This window comes from Phacochoerus africanus, chromosome 1, assembly GCF_016906955.1.
Source record: "Phacochoerus africanus isolate WHEZ1 chromosome 1, ROS_Pafr_v1, whole genome shotgun sequence".
Lineage (NCBI taxonomy): Eukaryota > Metazoa > Chordata > Mammalia > Artiodactyla > Suidae > Phacochoerus > Phacochoerus africanus.
In genome coordinates, this window is record NC_062544.1 from 51,817,205 (window position 1) to 51,830,473 (window position 13,269).

At 38.2% G+C, this 13,269-nt stretch overlaps 1 protein-coding gene across 5 annotated transcripts in view; it reads right to left on the reverse strand.

Annotated features, from left to right (window-relative positions):
* The window catches only part of NNT (nicotinamide nucleotide transhydrogenase), an 89,154-nt gene that overhangs the window by 15,849 nt on the left and 60,036 nt on the right, over window positions 1–13,269 (reverse strand). For all 5 annotated transcript variants that reach the window (XM_047764214.1, XM_047764250.1, XM_047764395.1 and 2 more), the window contains exons 18-19: window positions 10,838–10,997; window positions 8,737–8,818 (exon numbers count right to left, since the gene is read on the reverse strand). In XM_047764214.1, coding sequence (XP_047620170.1) covers window positions 8,737–8,818; window positions 10,838–10,997 — 242 coding nt within the window. The remainder of the gene's footprint in view (window positions 1–8,736; window positions 8,819–10,837; window positions 10,998–13,269) is intronic.

Consider the following 13,269-nt stretch of genomic DNA (forward strand, 5'->3'; position numbering starts at 1 on the left):
CTAGGGGTCCAATTGGAGCTACAGTTGCTGGCCTACACCACCACGACAGCAACATCAGATCCCAGCCATATCTGCAACCTACACCACAGCTCCTGACAACGCCGGATGCTTAACCCACTGAGTGAGGCCAGAACTCAAACCCGCAGTCTCATGGTTCCTAGTCAGATTCATTTCCTCTGCACCATGAGGGGAACTCCATGTGGGACTCTTAAAGAGTAGAAAACATTCGCCACATAGATCCTACCACCACTGTTCAAATAAACTACATTTTCCTTCTTGCGTTATGCAGAGATCCAGATTTCATTTAGCAATAAAACATGAAGAAGAGCCAAATATCCCAACTCAACAATAAGACAAAGAAACTACAGGGACATCTGGGCCCTGTTCTTCAAGCATTTAATGTGTTTCCTCCGTTTTGCGGCCTCTTGCTATTATAAACAGTGAAAAGGAGCTCCAGGGTTTTTTTTTTAATCTCTTTATAACCTTCAACTATTTCATCTAGGTTTTGTGAGTCACTATGAAAAACCTACATTCATACTCAGGATATTCAAAGGGTTAATTTCCTTTGTTTTTCTGTGTTTTGTATTTTAAAATCAAACCATATACAAAACAATGTATGTTGCTATAGCATTTTGGAATACTACCCTCTCAACACAACACCATCATCACACAACTTTCCTAAATATATTATTCTAAGGTCCTAGGTGGTTGACAAATTAATTAGGAAAAAGAAAACAACGGAGAAATAAAAAGCCTACTTATCTTCCTGTTTTAACCATAAATATTTATAAATCAATAAAACCTTGAGTTAAAATACACTTTAAGGATTCTCTAATCCAACTTCTTCCTAAGGCTGGACTCCTTTATTTAGAATAACACCAATTATGTGAACACTGTGTTCTGTCACAAAACAGGCTCAGAATTTCACTGTAGATGTAATAGAGTCCCCAGCATGGACTGTATTCAAAGTGCCTGTGGCAGTGCTCCATTATGAAGAGAGTTTGTAGAGATAATAAAAAGATGTTACTATATTCAACATTTTTAAAATTAAATGTGCGTTTCACCTGTGAAAAATATGATGGGCTCTGAAAGGTTTCTTTGGTTTAATCACATTCTGATCAGAACTTCTGACTGACAGGTCACTAATTAAAAGCACATGGAAAGGTTTTTTTTTTTTTTTAAGAAATTATTCTAGGGAGTTCCCGTCATGGCTCAGTGGTTAATGAATCTGACTAGGAACCATGAGGCTGCAGGTTCGATCCCTGGCCTTGCTCAGTGGGTTAAGGATCTGGCATTGCTGTGAGCTGTGGTGTAGGCTGCAGACACGGCTTGGATCCCGCGTTGCTGTGGCTGTGGCAGAGGCCAGTGGCTACAGCTCCGATTTGACCCTAGCCTGAGAACCTCCATATGACACGGGAGTGGCCCTAGAAAAGGCAAAAAGACTAAATAAATGAATATATATATATATATGAAATTATTCTAGTAAGTACAGTTTAGAGTAAACCTTTATAAAATATGAAGCAGGGTAAAATGTCACACTAATTATCCTTGATGGCGAAGGGCTGGAACCAGCTGGGTGGGGTTTGCCTATCCATCAAAGAAAAACATGGTAACAAAGTAGGAAAAAGATCTTTCTGACAAGGAGTTGTCATCCATAAAAAGTGATTGATGAGAAAGGTTATGGAATCAACTTTTTGGTGGGGCTTCTGAGGCAAAGGGATAGACACCCAACTTTCTAAAATTGTGAAAGTCCCTCTTAGAAGCAGTGATTCAAATGAGCTCATACAATTCTGAATAAAAGAAAAATTTAATTTCCTAGAACTTTCAAACAGCCAGAATTAGAGAACATTATGTACCTCTCTTTTTTTGAAGGCAAATAAGGGCTGAACTCTGATCTGAAATCTGGTGCTTATCCATGGCCTTCCCTGCTTCAGAAAAAAAAAAAAATTATGAATGTGAGAGACTTTATTACAAAAGTGTCTCATGGGCACAGTTTTTCTAATAATAGAACCTGTTCTATGATAGTGAATGAGGAAATGTTTGACAGAAAGCTCTGGTCACATTTTCCATACATTGTGGCCTGTGACACTGAAACCATCCCCAAAAAATGAGAAGTCATCTAAGCAGGATCATCTGATCAATGACCTAGGGCAAACATCAAGACAGCTTTCTGCAGAATCCTGTCCCAACACTATGTTGTCCACTCCAAGAAGATTATTACAGATTGTGCCCACATCTGGCCTTTCCATCACTGAACAAATCCAGCTATGCCCAGAATAGCTGCATGACTACTGACATGGTTTTTCATTTCAAAACAACTAATAAGACTACAAAGAATGATATCAGAGGAAAAACTAAAACTCTGTTCACCACTAATATTCAAGAATATATATGCTAGCATATTGCAGAGATTTAGTAAAAATTATACATAATTTCATCTTTCTGTCTGAATAATTTTAATCATGCTAAATGACTCTTGGAAAGCAATGGCTTAGTGAACACCATAAAATGGAAATTATTAGCAAGTTACTGAAGAATTTGAACATGAAATGAGAAGAGGGCCTCTGTTTACTTACACTCTGCCATGTTTACATGAACCTCATTGACGAAAATCTGCCCACAGAGTTTATAATAACTAATAGCAGAACTAGAAGCCAAATATCATCCTGATGGTGAGAGGTACTGGTTTCCATCAATAATGAGAACTTCTCCCTTGAACCAACGGAATGCTTATGACAAAAACTTCCAAGGAATGAGTCCCAGAATGGCATGGCTGGCATATGCTTTAAAAGGCACATAAATCACAGGCTTTTAACACAAGCTTCTGTTCTTTCCACCACACCAATATACTGTGGACAGTATAAAGCCAAAGGCAGTTGAGTCAACAGAATCTGAAAGATGGCTCCTTTCTGGAAGCACAACAGACACCTTTGATCTAAGGGATTACTGGCAAGTCTATATAACAGGGTGAATTATATGAGTCTATGTAATTCACCAATAGCGACGTGAGTGAATGCACATACTTGCTTTGATTTTAATCTCTTCTACTGTCACTTATTTGACTAATTAACTCCCATCATACCCACCCTCATGTCACCATGTTTTACAAGAAAGCAGGCTCAGGGCAAAATGCAAAGAAATACACCACATTGTTTTAGAAAACCAGAAATGAAGCACTGGCTAATTCATCACCACATAAAGTGCCAGTTTTAACTCTGAAACTCTAATACAGTAACCTGTGCCCTTGGTGTTCCGTCATCATTTCAACTCACATCTCCGTTGGAAACACAGCAGGGTTATAAGTGTCTTCAGTTCAGAGTATCTTAATGCCAATTAACTAAGTTCCCAAAGAACATTAAACCCCACAGGGCCAGGAATTTTTTTTTTTTAGTTCACATTTTTATTTTTTAACCATTTTTAATTGAAGTATAATTAATTTACGATGTTGTTTCAAGTGTACAAGAGGATTCTGTTTTATATATATGTTTTATATATATGTGTGTGTGTATATATATATATATATATTCTCTTTCAGAACCTTTTCCATTATATGTTATTACAAGATGCTGAATATGGTTCCCTGCTATACAGCAGATCCCAATGGGGGGGGAGGGGAGGAGGTAAATCAGAAATCTGAGATTAACGTATACACACTATTATATATATAATAGGAATTTTGACCTTTATATTCACTGATACATCCTCAGGACCTAGAACAGTGCCTGGCACAAAGTACTATATAATTATTTGTACAGTGAATAGGCATTAACATGAACAGTCATGGCCAATAAGAAAGTATTGCAAAGTTGGCAAGAAAGTCGCAAACTATTTCTTTACACAAATGCTGTACTGGATCTTTTATCTGGCCTAATTTCTATTCTCTTCAGAAGCATGTCCCTTTGCTACTTAACAATTCTGCATGTCCTGGCTCTTCCTATACCCCAAAATATAACAAACCCAAGAAGGCTTAACATTGTTTATTTGAATTCCAATTAAGCCATGAAAGTGGGAAAACCAAGGCAGATCAATAGATTTGATCTCATTATAACTATAGATAGTTATAATAGATAGATTTGTTCTCATTATAACTATAAACTTTTGGGAGTTTCCTTTGTGGCTCAGTGGATTACAGTGGATTACGAACCCAACTAGTATCCATGAGGATGCGGGTTCAATCCCTGTCTTCACTCAGTGGGTTAAGGATCTGGCCTTGCTGTAAGCTGTGGTATAGGTCACAGACACAGCGCAGATCTGGCGTTGCTGTGGCTGGGGCATAGGCCAGCAGTTGTAGATCTGATTCAACCCCTAGCCTGGGAACTTTCACATGCCATGGGTACGGCCCTAAAAAGAAAAAAAGACAGGAGATAACTATAAACTTTAACGGGTGGGAACTGGGCTTACTCATCCTTGTGTTCTCAGTTCTTAGTAATAAATGTCTATCAATAAATTATTGATAGGATGATATAGTTGAACATTAACATGAAAGCAATATATAACAGCAGTTAGTCAATCAAGGAAGTTGAAAGGTGGTTTCATAAATGTGAAAATAATAATGCTTGACACAAAGAAAATCAAGCAATGATTAATTGCAAAAAGAAATAAATTGTACCTTCTTCTAAGAATTATTCACTGGAAACACTATCTTAGCTGTAAAAATCAATGAAAAGTCTATTATATCAATCTAAAGATTGGGAAATAAAGAGAAAAAAATGTTTTGCTCTTGTATCATAAGATTTTTGTAATAAAATGCTTTCAGAGTTTAAGCATAAGTTAGGTTAGGTAAGCTACAGAGGTTTTCTGGGTAACGAGGAAGCAACAATATCCTAACCACTGAACAGCTAAGTCAGTGAACTTCCATGACATTTGAAAATGAGTTTTTGTCATGAAATGTCATGTGCCTCATTATATAATCTCAATTCTCTTTGAGCATGTTATGACTATGGCCAAAGTAAAAGAAAACAGGAGTGTCTCTAAATCAATCATGAGCCATGAAGCCAGACAGACTGTATGACAGATGCAATTCTTCTTGGCACCACTGGAGCATAACTAATTGATGACAATCGTATGTCCACACTGGCACATTTCCATAGGGAATGTGTGTGAATATGTCACCACATCTGGATGCTAGGCATGCGGGGGTCCTGAGGCACCAAGATCTACTAGCAGCAGAGGCCCAGCAGCTGTGCTCAATGAACACCGTGGGCACTCCACAGAGTGATGAAAGGACTAAATTACCGCAAACTGTAAATACAGATTTATTTCATTAAAATACGAGGTAACCACTGCAGCCATCTCTTGTTCAAATAGACATTTGCCTCTTTAAAAAAAAGCTAGCATCTATGTATACACATATTCCTAACTTCATAAAGAAAATCTGAATTTCCCCTATGAAAAGATGATGACATATAAAGCAAAATCAACAACATTGCTATGATACCCTTTAAAAAAAATCCCCACAGAAGCTAGAAATGAAAAATATGATCATCTACTGTCATCAAGTTAGCAAGAATAGTTCTCTTTCATTTAATCGAAATGTGAGATTTACATAATTTACTACAAGGCCCATGTTGAAAATTCATTATAGTTAAAAAAAAAAAAGCCCTTCAATATACTAATACATAATTTTATCTTTAATATGAAATAGGTCAATAAAAAATAGCTAACTTTTCCTAACTCACCAATAAAGAAATCAGGCCAACCAGCAATTTTATCCTGATCCTCCATAATAAATTATTAATAAATATATTAATAAATCATTTGATCAATGACAATTATATGAAACGATTAAAAGCTTTCTCATGAAAAGCCTGATGTTCTTCTATTCATAAAATTACTTCAATAAAAAACAAATTATAACTGAGAAGCTATTCACATGTTTAATTAAATATCTACCGTAAATCTTAAGTCAAATAACTACTGTTCCACTGCAATGTGACAGAAATCCTCCTAAAACAGCAGTTTATATTATGTCCTCACAGATAAAATTCCAATTTTAATCAGGTCAGAAACTAAAACTGCATTTGCCTTATCCCTTTTCTTTTCAGATGATTTTTTCCATCCCTCTTAACTCCTTGCTTTCACATCCTGCCTTCTGTGAAGCTGCCAGTGTCATACGATGCTCTCCAGCTCTGCACCCACCTATCTACCACTGGACTGATTTTCCAAGATGTCTGGTTAACCTGGACTGATCAGTGGGCAATAAGAGAGGTATGTCAAATTAATCATTCCCTTCCCTCGGGATAACTAAGACATGAAAGCCATCTTTCTCTGTTTTATTAGAATTGCCACTCATCTCCTAAACATTTATGTGGTGATAGAAGGCATTACTAATACATCAGACTTTTTCGCATGTGGGTTGAATAAAAAGAAACAATTTCTTTTTAGGAAAATCATAAAAGATTCTTTAACACAGCCTTTCCACATGTAGGCCTGCAGAGGCTCAAAGTGGCAAGACTGCGACCAAAAGGGAAGCCCCATTTAATGTTCACTGTGAAAACAGAAATGAGTTACTTAAAGGAGACCTCTTGGGTAAAAATTGTAAAACAAAGACAATGCCTTTTCTCATCTTCTGTCTTCAGTTCGTCCAAGATTTTGCTAAATGTAGAAACCATCTATATCACAGAAATGCTGGTCCTACCAACAAACAGTAGTTTGACTCTGCGTGTTTGAAAAGCATAGACTCACTACAGATCACAGGAAGGGAGAGAGTGGGAAAAGGAGTGAGAGAAGAAAAGAAGGTGGGAAGAAAGGAAGAAATAAAATGCCGCTGACCCCCAAACATTTTAGACAACCCTCTGATTTCATCATCTAAGTCTCTTTTACCGCTATTAATAGCTGGGACCTTCAAGCTGAGGATTAGGATTCTGCATCTAGCCTGGCACAGATAGTCTGGCCAGTTCCAGGCACACTGTGTGGTTTATCTTATCATCTGCCTCCAGACAAAAGTATAACACTGACATCTCAAAGGAATTTTTATTAACAGACCTTAACAGTTTTGTCAACGCGTGTTAACATTCTGGTGAACAAACCAATTCTATTTAACAAGAAAGACATCTTGTTCTGACTTCACATCAGTGACACCGCCGGTGGACTGGTTCCCCCACACCTGAGCAGCAGCTATGCTCCCAGAGAGAACTCCAGACAAGCCCCTCTACTGTCTCCTAACAGCAGAGTTCCAGAATACGGATCTAAAGGTATGCAGGACAGAAGAAAAGTACTGCAAGGGCTCACCACCCCTGGTCCCATTTTGACATCCCACAAACCCTTTATCCATGGCCATAGGGAATAACCTAGCAATGCAGTGTCCTCGACTTTGCCATTCTGCTTAATATCCAGCCAAGAGCAGAGTGCAGTGCTCAAATGGCAAGTGGCAGGAACAGCTGCTGCTCCAATTTACAGTTCAAAAAGTGCTACGGCTCTAGGAAAAGAAATGTTTCTGCAGTCTTTTCCAGCCTGAGAGCTAAGTCAGTCAACTATAAACAGCTATAGGTTCATCACCAGGTCCCACTCTTCAGAGATCTCTCCTTTGAGATGTTCTTCTTCAGTGTGAACAACAGAAACCAAAACAACACAACGATGTGATTCAAATGCTTTGCCTGACCTCCTTCCCCAAATCAAATCACAGAGAAACTGGATTTCCATTTTTCCCCATTAACAAATATCCTGAACTTTAGTACAATAAAATCTTTGCTGGAGTTCCCGTAGTGGCGCAGTGGTTAACGAATCCGACTAGGAACCATGAAGTTGCGGGTTCAGTCCCTCGCCTTGCTCAGCAGGTTAAGGATCCGGCATTGCTGTGAGCTGTGGTGTAGGTCACAGATGCGGCTCAGAACTGGTGTTGCTGTGGCTCTGGCATAGGCAGGCAGCAACAGCTCCGACTGGACCCCTAGCCTGGGAACCTCCATATGCCATGGGAGTGGCCCTAGAAAAGAAAAAAGACCAAAAAAAAAAAAAAAAAAGCTTTCCTCCTAAAATGAGCCTATATTTAGGTTTGATGCTATTAGAGACAGTGAGAACGAAGTAGTAAGACTAAGGCTAGAAGAGGGTTTTTTTACAACTTAGTTACTCTACCTTGTATTACAGAAGTAAAACCTCACTTGAAGAGATGGTGACCTAAAAAGAAGTCATCACACATGTACCCACATGTTCATTGCAGCACTATTCACAATAGCCAGGACATGGAAACAACCCAAATGTCCATCGACAGAGGATTGGATTCGGAAGATGTGGTATATATACACAACGGACTACTACTCAGCCATAAAAAAGAATGACATAATGCCATTTGCAGCAACATGGATGGAGCTAGAGAATCTCATACTGAGTGAAATGAGCCAGAAAGACAAAGACAAATACCATATGATATCACTTATAACTGGAATCTAATATCCAGCACAAATGAACATCTCCTTAGAAAAGAAAATCATGGACTTGGAGAAGAGACTTGTGGCTGCCTGATGGGAGGGGGAGGGAGTGGGAGGGATGGGGAGCTTGGGCTTATCAGACACAACTTAGAATAGATTTACAAGGAGATCCTGCTGAATAGCATTGAGAACTTTGTACTCATGCTGCAGCAGAAGAAAGGCTGGGGGAAAAATGTAATTGTAATGTATACATGTAAGGATAACCTGACCCCATTGCTGTACGTGGGAAAATAAAAAAATAATAAAATAAAATTTTAAAAAAAAGAAGTCATCTATTTTCCTTTCCTTCCACACATGCACTACAAGCACTTACCTGACTTTTTTGCCCTGTTCGGAGAGCATCTTTACCAAATCAGCGATGGGGTACTGAGCTTTGGCTGCACAGAGACCATAGCCTACAAGGAACATTAAGAACATGGAAGAATGTGGCTTTTATTTAAAATTTTATTAACTACAATTTCTCTCTTGATCAAAATATATTTTTGTGCCCCCCCCCCCAAAAAAGGGCAACCAGTTAATGGGACTAGAAGCAAAAACAAGGAACTTACAATATGGACTTTTTAATATATTGGCCTAAATCTCAAATTCAAAATCTCATGGTCCATCCTCAGTCTCTTGCAGGGTCTGACCCTACTGGGCACCCCCTCCCCACACACCACACACACACACACACACACACACACACACACGCTTGTGTACATACTCTCACTTACTTTCATGTAAATGTTTTCAAACCATCTCCCTACTTCCTTTGATAACACTGCAGTCCCCAGCTTCCCTCCTAACTTTGTCACTATTCCTCCTCGACTTCCTTGAATAAATGATCTCCTCATTTCCCTGCCCTGATGTGATGATGCTCCCCCAGCAGCTGAAGTGCACCTCACTCTCTCCCTAGAAAATCTCAGTCCACCCCATGGCTTCAATGACCATATGATGGCTCCCAGTCTGCCTCTAGGCTCAGCCCATCCTCTGAGATCCAGTTCAGCATATCCAGGGTCCCAGCTCCACCTCAAACTTACTATCTCCAAACAAGAACTTAAATTTTTCGCCTCTGCCCCCCAAAAATAATACAAACAATAATAGCAATAACAAAAGCAAAACCAAAAGTGCTCCATACTTTTGCTGTTACTGCGAGAATGACCAAAAACTTCACCCCCCTTCTCCTTTAACCCCCACCCGCACCGGTCCTTTCTCCCTGAGCAATGAATCTCACCACTGTCCCCACTTCCCCTACCTCCATTCTTCCAAATACCAAGTCTCTGCTCAAAGTATTCCCCCTGCCTCCCCCAACCCCAACCCCATCCTCTAGGGCCCAAAACAATCCTCACTTCCCAACAATCCTTCTTAGGTTCCCCATGATAGGTACAATCCAGCCCTTATCACAACCCACCTTGTGTTATTTATGGATCTGACTTCTTCACTAGATGAAAAATGCCTAAAGGGAAAAGAGTGTCCTTTACTCTCCACCTTCACACTGCAGCACAGTGTTTCTCAACAGGCAACACCAGTGCACTCTGGCTGGGACAATCCATGATGTAGAAATGTCACAGGCCTTATACCATATTTAGTTCACCTGCTCCCACACACACTTGCTGACAATAGCAGCCTTGTCTTTGAGACAACCCCAAACCCAAACCCATGTCTTTCAAATGCCCCTAGAAAATGATACTGCCTCCACACGAGAAGGCTAGCATCCGAACATTCAATTCAGCTCATGCCAAATCAACAGATTTTCTTTACAGAAAACTCCTATGATGGCATGCTAGAGTTAAAATCCTAATCTGAAACTAGTGTACTGCCTGGAATAAATACAATGGCATTCTGTGCTAAGAGTAAAGAAGAACTGAGTTAAACCTCAGAAAATTGGCAAGTCGAGGCCTGGAGAAATTAACTGACCTGGTCAACATGTGTCAATTGTTAGAGGCAAAATTTAGAACAAAAGTAAGGTCCTTAGACCAAGGTCTTTCTACTGGGCCTTGTTACCTCATCTTGGTAGAAACCTATTTACTTTTGAAAAAAAAAGACATTAACATTTACTAACCTTTACTGAGCAAGTCTGACAAGTGAGCTAGACACTTTTACATGATAATTTAATTCCGACATGGGCCCAAATGCCAAACTTTATCAATGAGAAAAAAATAACCAAAACTCAACATTTGTACAGAATCACAAAAAGACATGGCTAGAACCCATTACATCTATTTATAGACTCTCTAGGTGATCCACAAATATTAACTTGAACCAAGAATTCTCAATATTTTCCACATAGTAATCACAGAACTACTTTTAAATTACCATTACATTTTCAAAAAATGAAGACGTTCCAATTTGGTCTTTTTTCCTATTACAAAAAAATTATTTTAATATAGTCAATTATAACAGCTATTATGGGTTGTTTGGTCTTGATTTTTTACCTGGAGTAATAATAATGCTATTAGCTTCTCGAATCATGTCAATTGCATTGTCAAGGTTGATTTCTGTATGTGTGCCAGAAATTTCCATGGGTTTCCCACCAGCTGTTGAAGTGGTACCGTAGCCTCCAAGAATCACATTAGCCAGGGAGCGATTCATTGCCTGGAGAGCAAAATTACCAACTGTGAGAGTTTGATCCACATAACTTTTTTTTTTTTCAGTGCTTATAGAACGTGGAAGTTACTGGGCCAGGGATGGAACTCATGTTCACCCGAGCCACTTGCAGTGACAACACCAGATCCTTAACGTATAGGACCGCAAGGGAAATCCTGATGCACATAACTTTTGAAAATGGTATGAATCCTGTGTATACAATATTCAAAATCATTTATAGGTTTATTTGATCATCTAAAACATTTTAATCAGATCAATTTGATAGAGCTTCTGAAAATTATTTCAAAAATTTAAATGATAAGGAGGCCATCTGAGAAATCACATCTTTTTTCCCATAAAATCAACTGTATATGGATACATTTTCAGTAAAAACAGATCTTAAGAAAAAATTTAATGGTAAATTACTGGTGATATTAACATATTAATGAACAACTCACATCTAGTTATTATTATCTGTGTACTGATTGAGCAAGTTCTACCACCATTTGACACATATTTCACCAGAGTGAAAGACAATGACAGTTATAAGAAATTTTACAGTGCAACTTCTACAGATGGCTCAGGTGAACTCTGCCACAGCTGCAAGGTGTCAAGAGGCAAGAGGGAGAAATCAAAGGATAGGGATCCATGCCATTTAGAAGTCTGCTGCCCTCTGTCGTCAAGGAAAAAAGAAATGTAGGAACTGTTACTGCCTTATTTTCCAAATCAATGATAAGTCCATGAAGTGATACAGAAGTGACTGGATTTATCATGAGGCTTCTAAAATATTTCAGTTCCAAAAAGGCAAATGAGTACATTTATACACTGCTTCATTAAAATTTATACCCACCTTTTAATTAGCAAAATAATCTCAGGAAAAAAAAACAAAGAGGAAGGCATTTATTGCATGTTCATTTACAGTCATCTAACTACAGACCATACAAATGCCAAACACCACTCCCGGAACATGGGACAATAACTGATCTGGTTTTTAAAACGGTTTGGAGGCCTCTGGGGGTGTGGTGGTAAAAGAGAAAGAAAAGATGGGAAGCTAGATGTTCTGAGTAATCAAAAACATTTTAAGAACTCAAATGACTGTATACAATCGAAGTCATCATTCCACATGATTGTAACTGAATTTATCATTTCATAAAAAATTCCAATAAATTAAAGTCTATATCTTAAGGGTTGTAATAAACATATCAGTGGTTCATTGTTTGTACTGTTTTACAGCTATATGTGTCAATCTATACTTTTAAAAAAAGACAACACTTTAAGAATATATATCTGAGTCACTGTGCTCTGTGCATCTTTAGCATGATATTGTAAATCAACTATACTTCAATTAAAAATTTTTTAAAGACAACTATATCTCAATAAAACTTTAAAAAATGGAAAAGCAAAAAGACAACACTTTATTATTAAAGAGGAAAAAGCATCTGGAGATTTTCAGGGATAAATAACACATCAGAGAGGAAAAAAAAAAAAAAGCATGACCAGTTATCCAAAGACAGATCAGCCTACTACCACCTTAGGAGAGAGATTTACATACACTGCTGGAGTGGGACAGAGGTGAAGGCAGGGAGGAAAAGAGCAGAGAAGATGAACCGAGAGTCACCCTTGACTTATTGATAACAAGTTTCAAAGATGATGGATCAAAATATCGTCAGAATTGTTTAAATTGTCCTTTTGACCTAACCTCATTTATCAGATACCACATTCACATTTTACAGAGACTAGAGTCAGTGAATTTACCTAAGATTACTACATATAGTAAGCTTGAAATCTTTATGCACCTTACTAAGAGATAAGAGGGCCAGAGAAAAATTAAAAGTGATGCTATTAACTAAGTTCTCAGTCCCAACCCGACATGAAGTTTTAAATTCTTAACACAACCTCCTCTGCTTAAATCCAAGGTTTAATGAAAGTCCAAATAGCCACACCTGAGACTTCCCAAACATTCAACACTTGCTGATTTTGATAAATCCTTTCTAGTGTTGAATCAGAGGACTCCGAAATTAAATTATCAGAAATACATTCTACCAAATTTTTGCCCTTAAAAACTGATTCAAAGGCCTATTCCAGACATTGAGATATTTCTTATCATAGATAACTTAAAAAAAAAAAAGTCAAACATGCAAAGAGCCTCCATTACCAGCATCACACAATCCTGTAAGGGACAGATAACAGGGACATGATGGAGAGGAATGTGACCACTTAACTCTAACTTGGCTTAAAAGGAACCCTTTTCTACTCCCTATAAAACTGAATGGAGGAGAAG